We start from the raw sequence: 19,103 nt of genomic DNA, 5'->3' as shown, positions 1-19,103 counted from the left end.
ATGAATATGCAAATATTTTTCATTTCAGAAGTTTAACTTTTGGACACAAGATGTCTCCTACTTCACTGAAAAGTCCATTCTCAGTGTGTGTGCTTCAAGTTTCCACATCACACTTATGTAAGCTGCATACTGGACCAGAATCATCATGCTCGTAGGCTCTTTAACTTAGATTTTCAGTGAGCACAGAAAAACTAAGCACATACACCATTTTGCACAGTGAAGCTCAAATATCCAACTGAAGTAACAAGAAGAAAAAAATATTTTTGAGTGGAGGGTGACTTAAAGCCTTGCCTCATAATAATCAAATTGAGACTTTTTCTTCAGTATCAAAGTAAGTACATCCATGGCTACACTGCAAACATGAACTGCTAGTATATAATGCAGTGTGACTTCATGGTGAAAATTCGCCAAAATGTGCACACATATCTGCTAAAAAAATATGGAGTTGTGGACCATTTTAACCATTAAGTTAATCCTGAATAACTTGGACACGATCAATCGTTTCTACCAGATTTATTGTGCAGTGCAGGATAAACTTTGATTGGTACAAGCGTTAGTTTTAAGTTAGTTTTAGTGTTAGTAAACAGGAGAATGACAAACTGGAGTTAGGGACCGTCTTTAAGTTTGTGCAAAATGTCCCAATAGAGCTTTTCAGATTTCTGTTGTTATTTTTCTCATTTTTTATTATGGACACTTCAGATAAACTTTATTTTCATCTGGGTCTCCTCTGTTTTTTTTCTTTTTTTAAACCCTGAAGTATTGCCCGATGAATTATTCTAGCTTATATTCACCCAACATATCTCTACCCAGATCACACAGTTTAGACTTTGATGAACTGTGGTCAGTGTGGTTTCCTAACATACTTTTCTCATTACAGCAATTCATCTTGATTATCACAAACCCTATCAGCAAAACCAGCCAACTTCCACACGTCACAAGATCTGAAAAAATTTAAAGCCAACATGTACTTGGCAGGAAGTTCATTTACTTTACCAGGGCAGGCCTCCAATGTATTAACACTGTGGTAACGCTTGCTGTGCTAGTGGCATTTTTGTAGAATTTATGTTAAGACAGGTCTGAAGATCAGGTGAAAACACTCAGGCCACTGGGGCTCCATTCCAATTTGATTACCTTTTGCATTTTAATAATGCTTTGGTTACATAATATGTACCAATCCAGCAGGTATTGTGACGACATCTGGAAATCTTCACTGTTGTATAGTGTATTGTTGCATTGTGCTGTGGGCAGGTAAAAGTCTATTGCCCTTTTGAGCTTTTTTTATGACATGCAATCAGTTTTTTAGGATAAGGATCATAAATTAGATCATTATTAAAGTTCTTATATAACTTATCACACCTAAATAACCTACATCTGTTTAATTCATCTTTACCCACCTCATTGTGTAACAGAGTCACAGACTTGAGGTAAATGTTGCTCATGACAATGTTAACGTGCTGGTGTCAAGCAGTAAATATGTATTATGGCCGCTGTCTTTGTTAAGTGTGTAAGCATGATCATTTTTGTAATCAACACTAAACATAAAGTACAGCTGAGGCTGATGGGAATGTCAATAGCTTTGAAGGTATTCGGTCGTAAACCCAAGTTTTTGGACAAACTGAAATTTTGAGCGGATGGTGGGTCTGGATGAAAATCCGGTGATCACCAAATATATTACAGTTCATCCTGAGTGGAGCATGAATGTCTGCACTAAATTTCATTGCAGTCTTTTGCAATCCTGTGATATTTTACACAAAAATGAACCTCATGGTGGAGTTGAGGAAAAGTTAGAGGATCACTTAAGTAATTTGGATACATTGTCTGCAAACTATGAATGATATGGACCAAATTTTCATCTTTGTTGCGATGGCGGTGATGATGGCAAGTCAGGACCAGTCATCACCACAGTTTTTAGGAATCATCCTCTGAAGACCTTGAATATCTTTAACAGAGTTCATGGCAATCCATCTTATACTTGTCTAGACATTTCTATTAAAACCACAAATGTCAACCTGCTGGTGATGTTTGATGAAAAGTCAAGGAACCACTAAACTCATCATGATTCATCCTCTGTTGACCTTGATATCTGTACAAATTTCATGGCAATTTGTTTAATACTTGTTGAGATATTTCAGTCTTGAACAAAGTGGTGAACCGATGAGACTAACATTTCCCTTTCCACTTGTAAATCTAGTTTGATGTCAGTGCCTTTCTAAAAGCCGTAAAGTATGGCCTCTTGTAGCTTATTGTTTAAACATTCAGAAAATTAATTGGAAACAACTTCTTACACACATTCATTTGCCTGAATGCCAGGGTTCTTGCTACCTTTTTATGAATTGTCTCATATGTTTCAACTCCATCATTATTGCTCTTATCACCAGAAACACCTATCAGGTTGTAAAAGCAATGTTTGAAATCAGTGGCCTCACCTCTTCACACTGCCTTATTAAACTGCCACCATATCTTCTCAACTATACGTGTTGCCATCTTCTTACAGTTGTTGCCTTATTAATAGGTAACTGTCTCCTGATATACCCAACACACTCCAAAGTGCGGCAATTTATCTAATCAGTAATCACCACAACTCCATCATTATTGCACTTATCACAAGAAACACCTGTCAGGTTGTAAAAGCAGTCTTTGAAATCAGGGGCCTCACCCCTTTTCACTGCCTTCTTAAACTGGAACTATATCTTCTCCTCAACTATACCTGTTGCACATCTGCGGAGAGATGGTCTCTAAAGGAATTTGCATTGTCCTGAAATGCCTACTGGTTCTTACAGTTGTTGCCTCATTGATAGGTAACTGTGTCCTGATATGGCTCAACACCCAACGTACTCCAAAGTGCCCTGCTCAACAGGTAAACCCGGTCCAACCTGCAGTGCATAATGATCGCAGTGACGTCTTTGCTGACCTCTCGGTTGAGGAGTATCTTCAGGTGTGCGACTACATGTCCAAGATCCCAGGGATGAATATCTCGTTTAACCCGATCGTACCTCCTTTTCTTGACTACCTGTATTTGATTGACCTCTCTCTGCCAAAGAAACAGATTGTTTTGCACCATCTGGATAACAACGGGCCAAAACCAGCAAGAGAGGCGACTGCTGTGGTTTTTCATGCCACTACGAACAACATAAAGGAATATGTAGTGGGTCCTCTCCCCAACCCAACCTACCACCGTGATGTTACCTTTGAGAGGTATAAAATGGAGATCCCTTTGACTGCACGTCCGATGTACCTTGGGGAGCTAATTCTTGTAACAGGGTTTCTGCGGGAAGTGCTTACACCAGTCAGCGCACTTCTAAAAGAAAGTTTTGGTATAGATGATTTAGCAAACCCAGTTTACTATGACAGCATGCCCAGGGGTGTCAAGTCAGGGGACAGACAGTCGTGGATTTCTCTTTGTCGAAATGAGGAGGGTTTCTACATCCACCCGGTGGGCTTTGAAATCTTAATCAACCACCGAAGCATCAATGTTTTTTCTTGGCGTGTGATTAAAGTGCTTTATAACGGTCAGTACTTTGACAGCATAAAAGAACTGAAGGAGAAATATGAGGCAGGAATTGTGAGAAAAGTCATCTACAAACCTGGGCCAAACTACGCATCACTCAAACCTAAGCAGAAACCCACAGGTATTGGACCTCAGCAGTTTTACGTACAAGGCAAGCGATTCAGTGTCAGGAACAACCACGTTGTCTACCTTGACTGGAGCTTTTCTTTCGGACTGAGTGTACTTACAGGCATGAGAGCTTTTGACATTCGCTTTAAAGGGGAGAGAATCATCTATGAGCTAAGCGTTCAAGAGGCCATGTCGGTCTACGGGTCTGCCACCCCAAATCTTATGCTCACCAAGTTTCTTGATGGCAGTGTGGGAATTGGTCGGTGTGCCTATGAGTTGGTCCGGGGGGTTGACTGTCCTTATTCAGCTACCTACATAGACACTTTCCACTTTATGGACACTGGTGCTCCGCGGCAACTCAAAAACTCAATTTGCATCTTTGAGCATGACACCGGCCGACCTCTAAGGAGGCATTTCTCAGAAGCGGTCTACAACAGTTATGGAGGACTAGTAAACAGTGCCTTAGTGGTCAGGACAATCACAGCTATAGGAAATTATGACTATGTGTGGGATTTCATCTTTTATCAGAGCGGCTCAGTGGAGGCCAAAGTGCATGCCACTGGCTACATCGCCTCTTCTTTCATGCTGAAGGGCAGTTTTCCATACGGTCACCAAGTGGCAGAAAATGTCACAGGAAATATCCACACCCATTTTATCAACTTTAAAGTGGATGTTGATGTTTTAGGTGAGTGTAGCAGGAATGTACACTCAGCTTGTAAACTAAATTGTAGAGACACATTTATATATGTATGTATGTGTGTGTATATATATATATATACACACACACACACACACATACATATACTTATACATATATATGTGTATATATAGATAGATATAGATATAGATACAGATATAATATATTTATATATAAACTACCCAGGATTGCAGAAAGTAAAGTGAAAACGTGTTCCTTCTCCAGGAGTGAAGAATGTATTCCAGACCAAAGACATGGAGTTTGTGAATGTCTCACTGCCCTGGAAGCCAGAACGCTACGCCATGATCCCTAGGATAGTGGAGAAACAACTTCAAACAGAACAGGTGCCATGTTGCATTTATTGCTGAATAGCTGGAAGCAGATGTACTGTTAATCAGCTCCAGTTTTACTTAAGTCAGTAAGGGAAACAATGTGATTTGTCCATTCAGTTAAGTTAGATGCATTTTTTTAATACTATTGCACAAACAAACAAAAAACAAAGGTACATCTCTAATATTTAGATAATATAATTATTCAACTTGCCTATACCAAAGCTAGACTTTTCCAAAAATAAACCAATAGCAAACCTTTTTGTGTGATGAAGAGGAAAAAAAGGTGTGTTTTGTTTGTCATAAGTGATAAGTTGACATGACTTCTTCCCATAACATACATTCAGCTAATCGGGGGGGTTAGAGTAGTCAGCCTTCCACAGTTTATGGTAAGGTATAAGACTGTAATTTGTCACTTCCACCTATATGATCATTCTCATGTGTCTTATACTTTACTTGGCTTCACATAGGAGGCAGCTCTGCGTTACAGTGCCAAGACTCCTCGCTACCTCCACATTGCCAGCAACCAGACCAACCGCTGGGGCAACCAGCGCTCCTACAAGCTGCAGGTGTACAGCTTCACCGGGGACCACCTTCCAGAGAGCCAGGCTGAGGAGAGGGCTATGTCTTGGGCCAGGTGAGAGCCCATGCTGCCTGTGAGGGGATGACAGACCAGAGTTTCATCAACAGCCCATTAATGCATCCAACTTCATGCATTCCACTCTTTACTATGGCTTTAGTTTCTAAACAGCATCTCATCATCATTGTTTAGTCCTTTCCTCTGCATGTAATCTCACTTAATCTCAATCCCCAGGTATAAGGTTGCCATCACTAAGCAGAAGGACTTGGAGCGGAGCTGCGGCAGTCTGTACAATCAGAATGACATGTGGACTCCAGCTGTTGACTTTAGCAAGTACATTGAAGACAATGAAAGTATTGAAAATGAGGTGTGTATGGGGGCCAGGGTTTGGTTTGGTTTCCTAAAAAATAAAAATTCAATGAAATGTAACTATTATATACTCTCTCCATCCTTTTTTTCTTAATTCTCCCCAGGACCTGGTCGCCTGGGTTACCACCGGCTTCCTCCACATCCCTCACGCCGAGGACATCCCTAACACAGTGACTGTGGGCAACGGGGGCGGCGTCCTGTTGCGGCCACACAATTACTTTGATGAGGACCCATCCATACACTCTCCTGATGGGGTGTACTTTGGCGCGGGCAGCGAGGAAAGCTGTGACAACAACAGGATGGCATGCCTTGCTCAAGAAACCTGTAGCCCCGTGCTGGAACCCTTCACCTACAATGGCTTTCAGCAGTGGTGGCCTGAAGGTTAGAGAAGCGGGTATGTGTAAGGCATGGACATTATAACCTGACTTTGCACCATTACTCTGGTGAAACGCTCATACCAATGCTGTTTGCTGCTGCAGCTCCCTTCAACACACCAAACCCCTCTGTATGTGATAAGCTTTCAGTATAATTGATTTAAGTAAAGCTAAACTAAAGATTTAATGTTCATAGATGATTTTTGTTGGAGCAGCGGAATTCTCATTGCTGCTCAGATTTTTTTGAGAGCTCCCTCAAAGAGCAAGAACCTTTTTCCACCAAATCTGTGTAACACTTGCTATAAAAGGTCAATTCCTTATGCAAGTGCCTTTTAGCTCCAGAACCAAACAATTTCAAATCATTTTCAGATATGTCCGACTGTTAGACAGTATCATATTGAGATTGGGACACATCAACCAAAGTAAAACACAACATAACAAATTGTTTTGAGGTACCAGGCTAGTTTCCCTGCAGCTTCTGAATGTGGACACTAATAAGCCTCCCACAGGCTGACCATTGTGTTCAGTTTCCTTCCTCTTCCTCACTGTTCTCAATGAGGCCAAAATGACAGGGTGTCAGGTAACACGCTAAACACTTGTTGAAAATCAACAAGAGCTTGTGTTGCTAATTAGGCACTAGAAACATTAGAAAACTCATTAGAAAACCTAGCTCCCACAGCCTCCTGACACTATTGAATACACAGGCTGTATATGAAGATGGAGGTAGTGAGGTGTGACATCACTCATTGGTTTGCATTGGAGCTGGTTTGAAGCCCAGAGTTGCAGCTTATTGTCGGCACCATCTTTTCCATTTGGAGTCAGGAGCTTCCAAATAAGGAGTGCGGGGTGTTGCCTTTCATGCCCTAGAAACACGCCCTGCTATCTCAGACCCAAGCTAACGCTAGTTTACTGGGAACACCGAGTGCTGCCTTTGCACTAACATTAGCTGCTTTAGCTAAATTATTCTAACAGTGCAGATATCATAATCAAGTAACATTAAACGAAGTAAAATATTGCAACAATAGTCCAACTCAACGCCTACAGGGCAGATATCAAAGCTACTATAAGTCTTCAATCTTATTAATACAGTAATAATTTCCAAAATGACCGCCAGCACACTTATTATAGGGGCTGAATTTAGCAAGTGAGATGACTTGATGGAAAAAAACGATGGAAAAAAACATCAATGGCACTTTAAGGGACTTCCACATGGGTTTCAACCTCGAGCTGTATAGTTGCCACTTGATTGAATAGGAGCAGCTTAGCATGGATAAGGCTAATTTCATTCCACTGATGATTCTGATTGGTTTACAAATTCAAACTATGCCACACCTTTCTTTCACCTATCCCAGAATAATAATGGCCCTGCTAGAGTTTTCCCTGGTCTATCAATGTAAGACTACTTTCCCTACAGAAGGATCTTTCTCATATGAGTGCAGTAAATTATGAAAGAAGCTTGTGCAGCTAAAAATCACAGTGCAGCAGATCATCAGCCTTGGATAAGGAATGGCATGTTCAACTATCATATTGCAGTGACTTCATACTTCTGGCCCTGTAATATAGTAAAAAACCATGAAAACCTATTGTCACTGTCAAGTCAAGTCAATTTATTTGTATAGCCCAATATCACAAATCCCAAATTTGCGTCAGGGGGGCTTCACAGTCTGTACCTTTGTCCTTACACCCTCGAGTTGAATGAAGAAAAACTCCCTATAAAAACCAACCCATTAACAGGGAAAAAATGGAAGAAAGCAAGCTCAAGAAGAGCAACAGAGGAGGGATCCCTCTCCCAGGATGGACTGACATGCAATAGATGTGTGTACATACTAGATCAAGAAAGCCAAATATCAGAAATACAACATGGGAAAACAGGATGATTATAATGGATTTATAACATACAGTATCTGAAGAATATGATCAGAAGGATGTTGAGCTACTACAAGGTACTACCAAAAACATATAGGGCCTATTTTTGGTAGCACTACCACAGCTATCAAACATATTGCTTCATTAATTTGAACAGCTAAAGTGTGCACTGTAAGTTGTGTAATGAATAACTAAAATAGATATTGGATCATAGAACATGCGCAATACTGATAACACCTGCAGCTCACTACAGAAATGACAGACTGTCTATGATGTTGAGGGGTCAAACACAATGCTGCACATAATCATTAACCTGCATAGTGTTAGAATCACACAAGGATATAAATAATCAGATTTCATATCATGTGCCAAATATGATTAAAACCAGGTAATGGGGGGTAGAGTAAATGTTAAGCTATTAATTGACTATATCATGTTGAAGGCATGACACAGTTACATTTAAAATACAATATAAAATGATCACAATTGTTATTAAATACAATGAAAAGATCAGTCCCCTCAGGCTAAGGGCACCAAAATGGAAAATCAAACGGCTCCGAACGGATGTTAAAGTGTATGAACCCTCTGCACTGAACTATAGCAGCTCAGATTTATAAAACAGGGGCTTTTTATAGGAGGAGAGGAGAGAGGAAACAGAAGCGAAGGAGAGACGCAAGATGCATCAAGGGAGACAGAAAAAGTGAAAAGATGAAAAGACAATAGACAAACCCTTCCTACCCATCCTTTAATTCACCACTACAACCTGGCAGAGTCATATGTCACATAAGTACTCCGTTGACGATGGAGGATTTGTGCTTGTTGTTGCTGCCTGTGTTGTGCTCTCTATGTGTTTGACCTGCTCTTAAACTCACTGTTGCCTATTGTGTATGACAGGAAAGTGGCGACGAAAGAAAGTGTTAACACTCCATGTGCTGTTACTGTTGTTTGTTTTCATGCTAAATGCTATCAGGTTTGCAGCCATGCACGTACACAAATGCATACACGCATTCAGTGTTATGGGTTGTAATTTCAACAAGGAGTGTCGGTATTTGACGCCGTGGGAATGAGAACAGGCTGGTAATTTATTTTTTCAATTTTTTTAAAAATCCTTCTAAAGTCCAGGAATTCCAGTATGTCTACTAGGCAGAAAGTTGTCGTCAGATGAACTTTAAAATGTTTTAGACACACCAAATAGGGACTGTAACATTACTGAAACCTTTATTGGAAGGTGGAAAGAAAAAGTACTGTTTGTAATTTCTTTTAAAAAGGGTCTTAAACATTTATTTTCTTTGTTGCCTTTCAATAATACGCAATACACCCTTTGTATCTGAATGATGTAGATGTAAGTTTTCCTGTATGGTTTTTGTGAATGGCTACTATCATTATAACTATTTCCATTACTGTTAGTATTGTCATCATCACTATCATTATTGTTATTAATCTTATTATCATTATTTTATTTCTTTCTCCACCCTTCCTCTTCTCTATTCTTGTGTTTTCTCTTTATTTTCTTCTTAATCATCATGTAAAGCACATTGTGTTTTCCCTTGTGTCTGAAATATGCTATATAAATAAATATTAATATTAATATATTCATTATTATTTATTAATATTTGTGCAGCAACAACTGAATAATGCTCAAAATGTAAATAATATTTTATAAATCATTTTAATGAAACAGTCTCCAACAAGTAGATGAGTTGAAATCTGCATCAACAGTGTGGATCAGCATCAGAGCACAGTGCCATTATGCACAGCTGTCCACTGTTTACCTTGATTAAATCATTTGCAACTGACACTGGGGCTGCTACAAAATAATCACACACACTTCTACACACAGATCCTGTCATTTATAACTCTAACTCAGCTATTCTGCCTGTTTATGCAGGAAACATTGGATAAAAAGTCCTCATTCACTGCCCTCTCTCCAACTTTGTTGTATTTTCATGTTTTTGGTGTGTCAGGGTTTATTCTTGAAGTGCATTACGGTGCAAACTGTCACTGTGCATTCAGATCACAACACTTCCAAACAACAATATGATTTTCACTAACCAAGACCACTCCTTCTAGAATATGGATTTAATGGTTTATTGGGAGTGTGATGGAAGAGCAGGGTGTAAAGGAGGAAGGATAGTTAGAAGGATGATGGGAGAGTTAAGGATGGATGGGGGAAGGGAGAGGGTCGGGGGTGTGAGGATTAGGGGGTGAGGGTCGAGGTCGTGGGATGCGGGATGAGGGGGTAAGGGTTGAAGGGATGAGGGTTGAGGGATGGGGAGCAAGAAGAGCAGGCGGGAAAGAGGGGAAGGAGGGAGTGGATAGGAGAGTGATAGATGTAAGGAGGGGAGGCGTCGACGTCAGGGAGGTAAGTGGGAACAAGGGGGTTGAGACTCAGGGTGGGGGTGCTGTCTCGATGGTCTGGCATCTGTACGAAACCCCCTGTTCCTGTGTTCAAGCAGAGAAGAGAGAAAAGTTAGCGGAGGGGTCGGGTGGGAGGGACTTGCAAGCTGAGACAAAGGGGAGAGGAGCGGATGTGGTGTGTCTAGATACCCTGTGGTGCGGAAATGGGATGCGTACAAGGTGTGGTCTTTGGTTCCCAAACTTTGTTCATAAGTCTATAAACTTCATTTCTAATAAAGCCTCTTTCTATTTGTTGAGCTATTATTGTAATGTTTCACTGTGACTGGCTCAGTTGTTTCAGTTTCAGAGCTTTGAAACACTGATGTGATTGGCAGACAGTGTAGTTGTTAATCACCACACCCTTCGATCTATATTCGCCTTCATGAACCAAAATAGAAGATGGAGACGCCCACACAGTCTGCACACCCAAGACCTACTGCTGTGTGCTGGTCATTACTTCTGCACAGTTAAAATAGGGTTCTTTGATCACAGTACCTCACATAACTATTATCACCAGGGGACTATGGTCCAGTACAAGCACTGAGTAAGTGCACTGAACAAATAAACGATTGGATGTGCCAGAATTTTCTTCAATTAAACAGTGATGAATGTGAAGTAATTGTTTCTGGAGCCAAGGAAGAGCGATTAAAAGTCAGCGCTCAGCTTCAATCAATAATGTTAAAAACCACAAACCAAGCCTTGGTGTATGTCGCGGGTTCGCTTTCAATGATGGCTCAGACAACGAGAAACTTCAGCGTGGTGATTTTTTATTCACACCAAGTTCCCCCAAACAAGAGTGGCAAAAATATGTACAGTGCAGGAGTGGAAAAAAACCCTAATAACAAAAAAAAGTATTTACACGACAGGTTTCACACTGGCAATTTGTCACCCACATTGTTACTTAGCCACGACCAAAAACCCAACCAACCTGAATGAGCAGAGCTCCCCCTTATATATTCTTAGCCCCTCTCCCGAGCAAACCAATTACCAAATTATAGCATCCTACAGTCAAATTTGACAACACAACAAACATAAATTCAAAAATCAATGATATATTTTGCATACAGGAAAAATGGCACTAATCGCCCTCCATACAGCGATGGCCCAAATACCCCCAAACCAAAATAAATCATAAAATATCAGTTCATACAATGTCAATGGTATAGTCCATGGTCACCTGACCCTCTTAAGCGCGCCACCAAGCGCTATTTATAGTGTGTCCAGGAAGTGCCTCAGTTTGGCCCATGCCCGGAGGCAACCAGAGGCAGCAGCAGCAGGTAAGTGTATGTGTGTGTGTGTGTGTGTGTGTGTGTGTCGCGTCAGCGCCGAGTGTGCACCCTCGAACGCCTAGCGTGCAGAAAAGAGTTCGGACAGTGGGTAAAAGTTTGTGGGAGTGCAGGACCGCGGAACACAAGTGCGGGCCTGCAAGGAACAGTTTTCACCGGAACATGGCTCCGCATGTGGGAGTGGGAGCGCTGCGCGCTGTGCGCTCCCGGCACCGGCTCTCTCTGGCCAAGAGAGAGAGAAACGCACGCCGGTTAGGGCATGACGGAGCGTTCACGGGCGCCCCGTCACATTATCCCCCTCCTCCCCGAGGTTGGCGATGTGCGGCAACCTGGAGAGATAATCTGCCACAACATTGGTCATGCCAGCTCAATGTCTGATCTGGAACTGGAAAGGCTGGAGGGAGAGGTACCAGCGGGTGAGACTGCTGTTATGATCTTTCATGGAATTCATCCAGGTCAGAGCGCGATGGTCGGTCTCTAAGTCAAATTCCCTCCCCAGCAGGTAGTATCTCAGACTCTCCAGGGCCCATTTTATGGCCAGGCCCTCCTTCTCCACAGTGGAGTACCTGGTTTCACGGGGCAGCAGCTTGCGGCTCAGGTACAGCACCGGTTGTTCTTCCCCAGGATCACCCTGGGCCAGGACTGCCCCCAGTCCCACGGCAGAGGCGTCAGTCTGGACCAAGAACCGCTGGCTGAAGTCGGGACTCCTTAGCACTGGAGAAGAGCACAAGCAGGCCTTGAGGGTTTGGAATGCGGTCTCGCAGTCCTCATTCCAGGCGACCGGGTTCCTCTGGTCCTTCGCTGTCAGAGCTGTCAGAGGATGTGAACTGCGGGACAAATCTCCTGTACCAGCCAGCCAAGCCCAAGAAGGACCTCACCTCCTTCTTCGTGCGTGGGCGTGGGCAGCCGCGGATGGCCTCGACCTTGTCCACCTGTGGTCGGACCTCGCCTCATCCCAGCCGGTAGCCCAGGTACTTAGCCTCCTCCTTGGCCCACTGACACTTGGCAGGATTCAGTGTCAGACCCGCCTGCTGGATCTGGCCAAGGACTCGCTCCAGATGACACAGGTGCTGCTCCCCAGTGTCACTGAAGATGACCACATCATCCAGGTAAGAAGCACTGCAGTCCTCGCACCCCCGCAGGATGCGGTCCATCAGTCTCTGGAAGGTGGCAGGTGCACCATGGAGGCCGAAGGGCATCACGGTGAACTGGAAGAGGCCGGCCGGTGTCTGGAAAGCAGTGTAGGGGCGACTGGATGCGTTTAGGGGTACCTGCCAGTAGCCCTTGCAGAGGTCCAGGGTGGTGATGAACCTGGCCCGGCCAATCTTCTCCAGTAGATCATCAATCCGGGGCATTGGGTAGGCATCGAACTCCGACATTGCATTGAGCTTCCTGAAGTCGATGCAGATGCGGAGTGAGCCGTCCTTCTTCACCACGATGACTACCGGGCTGCACCACTCAGATTGCGATGGCTCGATTACCCCCAGACGCATCTCCTCCACCTCCTTCAGGAGCTTTGCCACCAGGTGTTGGGGCACCCGATAGGACCTCTGGCGAACCAGCCCCCTGTCTTTCAGGCGGATGATGTGCTCCACCAGGTAAGTCTTCCCTGGGTTAGCAGCGAACAGCTTGGAGACTCGCTGGAACACCTGGCTCAGCTGGCTGCACTGGCTGACAGAGAGATGGTCAAGAGCAGGTTCAGCAGACTGGTTGAGGTCAGCTAGGGTAGACTCCTCCTCCCCTTCGCAGCCCACCTCCGTCACCAACAGGGATGCCACGGGAACCTGAACTGGAGCCTCCTTCCACTCCTTCAATAAGTTGATGTGGTAGATCTGCTTTGCCTTTTTCTTGTCCGGGTGGTAAATCTCGTAGGTCACAGGGCCCATCTTCCTGAGGACTGTGTATGGTCCCTGCCACTTAGCCAGTAATTTGCTGTTGGAGGATGGCAGGAGGAGCAGGACCTTCTGGCCAGGCTGAAACTCTCTGTGCCTGGCCTGTCGGTCATACCATGCCTTCTGGATCTGCCGGGCCTCACGTAGGTTGACCTCAGCCTCATCTCGGTACTTTGCCAGCCGGTCTCTCATCTCCAACACGAACTGGACCACACTACGATCGCTGGTGCTGGTTGCAGGAGCCTCCCAGGTATTTAGCAGCAGGTCCAGTGGCCCCTGGACATCCCAGCCGTACAGTAGCTCAAACAGGGAGAAACCAGTGGAAGCTTGAGGGACTTCCCTGTAGGCAAACAACAGGAAGGGCAACCACTGGTCCCAGTCCCGTCCGGTGTCGGCGACGAACTTCTGCAGCATCTTCTTCAGGGTTTGGTTGAACCGTTCGACCAACCCATCAGTCTGTGGGTGGTATGGGGTGGTCTTGATCGCTGCAATGCCCAACTGTCGATGGAAGAGCTGCAGGAGCCTGGAGGTGAAGTTTGTCCCCTGGTCTGTTATGATCTCGTCCGGAACACCAACCCTGGAGAACAGCTGGACAAGACACCGCAGCACAGCAGGGGCAGTGATAGTGCACAAGGGAAAGGCTTCAGGAAATCTTGTGGCATAATCGCAGACCACCAGAATGTACTGATGCCCTCTACTGCTTCGCACCAACGGGCCAACAATGTCCATGGCTATACGCCTAAAAGGGGTGGAGATAATGGGCAGAGGCTGGAGGTAGGCACGGTCTGATTGGCGGACATAGCAGGTTTTCTGGCAGGTGGGACAGGTTCTGCAGAAAGTTTGGACATCTGTATACATGGAGGGCCAATAGAATCTGGAGGCTAGGCGCAGATAGGTTTTGTTGCGACCAAGATGACCAGCCCAAGGCAGGGTGTGTGCCAGGTGCATTATCATTGGTCGACATGACCCAGGAATCACGAGACGCTTGACCCCATCAGCCAGTGCATACAGGACATCGTTGTCAATGACAAAGCATTCTTTTCCCTCCTTTGCCATATCCAGCCCCCCAACTGCTTTGGTGAACAATGTCTTAAGAGTCCCATCCTCCCTTTGCAAGGCCCCAATGTCCCCAGGCACCTTCCATATGTCCTTTGTTAGTCCCTCTTTACAGTCTGGCTGCCTGGTTTTAAGCCCCTTTTCAAAACGCTGCTGGCCCTCGGGCCCTTTGTGCCCCCCTCAAACAAACTGCTGTCCAGGGTTGAAAAGGGTTCTGGATCTGGTCCCTTTCTCTGCCATGGGTCAGACGTCACCCCCGAACTGGCCTGGGCGCGGGTGATCACCTGACCTGACAAACCCTTAACCCCATCACTGTCTTTGGCCTCCACATCCAGCAGCACATCACGTAGCACCGGTAAGTCCCATCCCAGTATGGCAGCTACAGGCAGCTTTTCCACCACCCCCACAGTCATGTCAGCAGTAGGGTAGGAATGGCTGTCCCCATGCACGCACAAAATGTCCTCCTGTCTGCTATAGTCCACAATGCCCGTTGGCACTAAATCCCTACGGATCAGCGTCAGAAAGCTACCCGAGTCAACCAGACCAGTCACAGGTTCACCATTGATGGTAATGTCTTTAAAACGCTGCCGCCTTCCCACAGCCCTTCCATCCTCAGCGCGGGCAGTGTAGCATGCACCACTCAGTTTAGCTTTTCTGATGGGGCATAGAGAAGCTTTGTGGCCTGCCTGCTGACAGTAAAAGCAGATGAGCTCCTTACTGGAACTGTGCTGGCTGGGTGCAAGGCGGAATTCTCCTGGCAGATGTGGGTTGGCTCTGGCTGCTGGTCTGGGCTGGGAAGAAGGCTGACGACCGGGACCACCTTGGTATGAAGCTGGGCCTCCCCTTCGTGCATTGATGTACTGTTGCGCTAGCTTGGCCGCAGCTAGTCCATCTGTGGGCTCGTGCTCCTTCACCCAGGTGCAGATGTCTGCAGGGAAGACACGTAGAAGCTGCTCAAAATTATCTGCTCACCGATCTGCTCCTTTGTGTGCTGCACCAGATGAATCCATCGTCAGTAGAAACCCTTTAAGCGGTGGTATGTCTCTGATGGGTTCTCCCCTGATGGCAACGCCATGGACCGGAACTGCTGACGATACGTCTCTGGCGAGATGTCAAACTTGGTCAGGAGCGCCGCCTTCAGGTCCAGGTAAGAGTGAGCCCTCTCCTCGTCCATAGCCGTGTAGGCCTCAAGAGCCTTTCCGGTGAGTAGAGGCACCAGGCGACATGCCCACTCACACTCTGGCCAGCTCCATGTTCTGGCAATGCGCTCGAAGCGAAGCAGGTAATTTTCAATGTCCTCTCCTGCCAGGTACTGTGGGACCTTGGGGTCACCATAGGGTCTGCTCTCAGGCCTAGGGGATTCCGCTCCGCTGCTCACCCTGTCCCTTGATCCCTCCATAGGTGAACTGCGGCGTGGCCGAGGGGCTGGTGTCGGTAAGTCCAGCCTTAGGCTCATTGTCGACTCCTCAGATGGCGATGTGGCTCTAGCGGGCATTGGGCTAGGTGCTACCGGCCTCTGCTCTGCCACCGGCTGTCCTTGTTACAGGGTTGGCATCGAAGCCCGTAGTCCTCTGAGCTCTGCCAGAAACCCCTCCTCTCTTCTCTGCTGTCCCTCCAGGAAGGTCCTCATGACGGCCAGCAGCTCCTCTCCGGCACTTGGAGCTCCCGGAGCTGCCTGCAGGGCTGGAGCAGCAGCTCCCCCTCCGTCCTCCTCCTCTGTGGCCCAGGCTCCCTCATCTGCAGCTTCATCATGAGCCACTTCATGCTTATGTGAGCGCAGTCCGGTCCGTTTTCCTGAGGACCGGGTGCGCCCCCGCCGACTGGCCATCCCACTTCTGACACCAAATGTCGCGGGTTCACTTTCAATGATGGCTCAGATGACGAGAAACTTCAGCGTGGTGATTTTTTATTCACACCAAGTTCCCCCAAACAAGAGTGGCAAAAACATTTACAGTGCAGGAGTGGAAAAAAACCCTAATAACAAAAAAAAAGTATTTACACGACAGGTTTCACACTGGCAGTTTGTCACCCACATCGTTACTTAGCCACGACCAAAAACCCAACCAACCTGAATGAGCAGAGCTCCCCCTTATATATTCTTAGCCCCTCCCCCGGGCAAACCAATTACCAAATTATAGCATCCTACAGTCAAATTTGACAACACAACAAACATAAATTCAAAAATCAATGATATATTTTGCATACAGGAAAAAACTAATCGCCCAAATACCCCCAAACCAAAATAAATCATAAAATATCAGTTCATACAATGTCGATGGTATAGTCCATGGTCACCTGACCCTCTTAAGCGCGCCACCAAGCGCTATTTATAGTGTGTCCAGGAAGTGCCTCAGTTTGGCCCATGCCCGGAGGCAACCAGAGGCAGCAGCAGCAGGTAAGTGTATGTGTGTGTGCGTGTGTGCGTGTGTGTCGTGTCAGCGCCGAGTGTGCACCCTCGAACGCCTAGCGTGCAGAAAAGAGTTCGGACAGTGGGTAAAAGTTTGTGGGAGTGCAGGACCACGGGACACAAGTGCGGGCCTGCAAGGAACAGTTTTCACCGGAGCATGGCTCCGCAGGAACAGTGGGAGCGCTGCGCGCTGTGTGCTCCCGGCACCGGTGCTCTCTCTCCGGCCAAGAGAGAGAGAAACGCACGCCGGTTAGGGCATGACGGAGTGTTCACGGGCGCCCCGTCACAGTGTAGTCATGGACTCAGATCTGAATTTCAACAGCCACATGAAGACAATTACAAAGTCAGCCTACTATCACCTGAGAAATATATCAAGAATTAAAGGACTTATGTCTCAGCAGGATTTGGAAAAACTTGTCCATGCATTTATCTTCAGTAGACTCGACTACTGTAACGGTGTCTTCACAGGTCTCCCTAAAAAATCGATCAGACAGCTGCCGCTGATTCAGAACGCTGCTGCTCGAGCAGCCAAGAAAGTGGATCATATCACCCCAGCTCTGAGATCTTTACACTGGCTTCCTGTCTGTCAAAGAATTGATTTCAAAATACTGCTGTTGATTTATAAAGCACTGAATGGTTTAGGGCCAAAATACATTTCTGATCTGCTGCTACGTTAGGAATCATCCAGACCTCTCAGGTCGTCTGGGACAGGCCTGCTTCCTGTCCCCAGAGTCAAAACTTCATGCTCAACACATTTAGAACAAACTCCTGGAAAACTGCAGGTCTGCTGCAACTGTCAGTTCTTTTTAAATCACAGCTGAAGACTTTTCTGTTTGTCGCTGCCTTTTATTAAACCGAATTTGACGGTTAATATCTTACACTGCAATGTAACTTTTATTCTCCTGTTTTATCTGTCTTATTCTATTTTAGCTTCTTTCTATTTCAAAATTTGACACTTTTTAATTGTATTTAAATGTCTCCTTACATTGTCTTGCGTTGCTTTTATATTCTGTCTTGATACCTTTTATGCTCTATGTAAAGAACTTTGAATTGCCTTGTTGTTTAAATGTGCTATAAAAATAAACTTGCCTCGCCTCGATAAGAATTTTTCTGGATAAGTAAATGAGAGAGCTTCATTTTGCTCTTTGACCTCTCTTTGCAGCAACTCGTGCTACGCAAGGCGCCACTGCAGATTGTAGCAATGGTCCATAAACTGTGTTACTTTTGCTTTCTTTTACAAGTTGCACAAAAGACCATTAAATACAATTATATAAGTCTGATTGAGCTGCAATAAAAACTCAATAAACTCAACAATACAGCTAAATGAAAGGTTAAAAGCTTGAGATTTTATGAAGTTGGAGAGAAAAACATGGACAAATAAAACCAAAACTTTTTTTTTCTTTTTTTTTACATCATTCTATTTCATGTTTGTGTCTGACTGAGTGAAATCATTTCATCAGTGTCTGACTGAGTGAAATCATTTCATCATGAATAATTCTCACTCTAACCAGCACTAACTGCACATCTGAAGGGTGCTGGACTCCAGATGGTTAACAGAAGTTAAAAAAAGGAATTATTCCTATATTTTTTTAATATTTCACCTTTTATGTATGCACATTGTATAAAACCTTATTGATGGATTTCCATGAACCCCACCAGCTCAATGTTCTTTAAGTGTTCTGTGACTGTTGAGGATGTGTTTATGTGCATTACAAAACATACTCTGGCTCAGGCTGGAACGGCTCCCATGGGTCTGTCACTTTGCTAACAATTTCCAGATGTTGTAACACAGTGTCTCCACAGGGCATCACTGTATAAATCTGTATATTCTGCTCTGACTGATGGCAGTGTTAGAAGTGGAGCACGGTCATTTCACTGCTATTTTACAGTCTGTGGCATTTATGTGAGCATTATAATTATCACATCTAATTTTCTCTTCATAAAAAAAGGTGGAGCTAACCAGACAAAAGAGCCAAAATATAACCATACTGCTCTAATAAATATATTTATATTAACCATGGGTCAAATCACTACGTGTAATGTGAAGGTGTTGTTCATGGTGAGAAACTTAGAGAGAATTATCACCAATTCTGCAGTTCACCTTAGAGAGCGGAGCTTCATTTCATTTTGTGGTTATTCTGCTGCCCAGGGAGAGGGAGAGGGAGAGGGAGAGGGAGAGGGAGAGGGAGAGAGAGAGAGAGAGAGAGAGAGAGAGAGAGACCAACAATTCTTAA

The 19,103-nt window shown here is 44.9% G+C and overlaps 1 protein-coding gene across 1 annotated transcript; it reads left to right on the top strand.

Moving 5' to 3' along the window:
• Window positions 1-135: 135 nt before the first annotated feature.
• On the top strand, window positions 136-9,261 carry LOC122966843 (membrane primary amine oxidase-like). Its single transcript, XM_044331188.1, has 5 exons — window positions 136-4,301; window positions 4,539-4,657; window positions 5,113-5,279; window positions 5,457-5,589; window positions 5,696-9,261. The coding sequence occupies exons 1-5, from the start codon at window positions 2,729-2,731 to the stop codon at window positions 5,975-5,977; spliced, it is 2,274 nt and encodes a 757-aa protein (XP_044187123.1). The 5' UTR covers window positions 136-2,728; the 3' UTR covers window positions 5,978-9,261.
• The last annotated feature ends 9,842 nt before the right edge of the window (window positions 9,262-19,103 follow it).

This window comes from Thunnus albacares, chromosome 17 (genome assembly GCF_914725855.1).
Source record: "Thunnus albacares chromosome 17, fThuAlb1.1, whole genome shotgun sequence".
Classification (NCBI taxonomy): Eukaryota; Metazoa; Chordata; class Actinopteri; order Scombriformes; family Scombridae; genus Thunnus; species Thunnus albacares.
This window is presented reverse-complemented; position numbering and strand designations above follow the sequence as displayed.

Bases quoted from the DNA above. Each gene is read 5' to 3' on its own strand.
- LOC122966843 (XM_044331188.1), top strand. From the start codon at position 2,729: ATGGTCTCTAAAGGAATTTGCATTGTCCTGAAATGCCTACTGGTTCTT. The intron at 5,280-5,456 runs GTGAGAGCCCAT...CTCAATCCCCAG, and splicing joins AGGGCTATGTCTTGGGCCAG to GTATAAGGTTGCCATCACTA. The intron at 5,590-5,695 runs GTGTGTATGGGG...AATTCTCCCCAG, and splicing joins ATGAAAGTATTGAAAATGAG to GACCTGGTCGCCTGGGTTAC.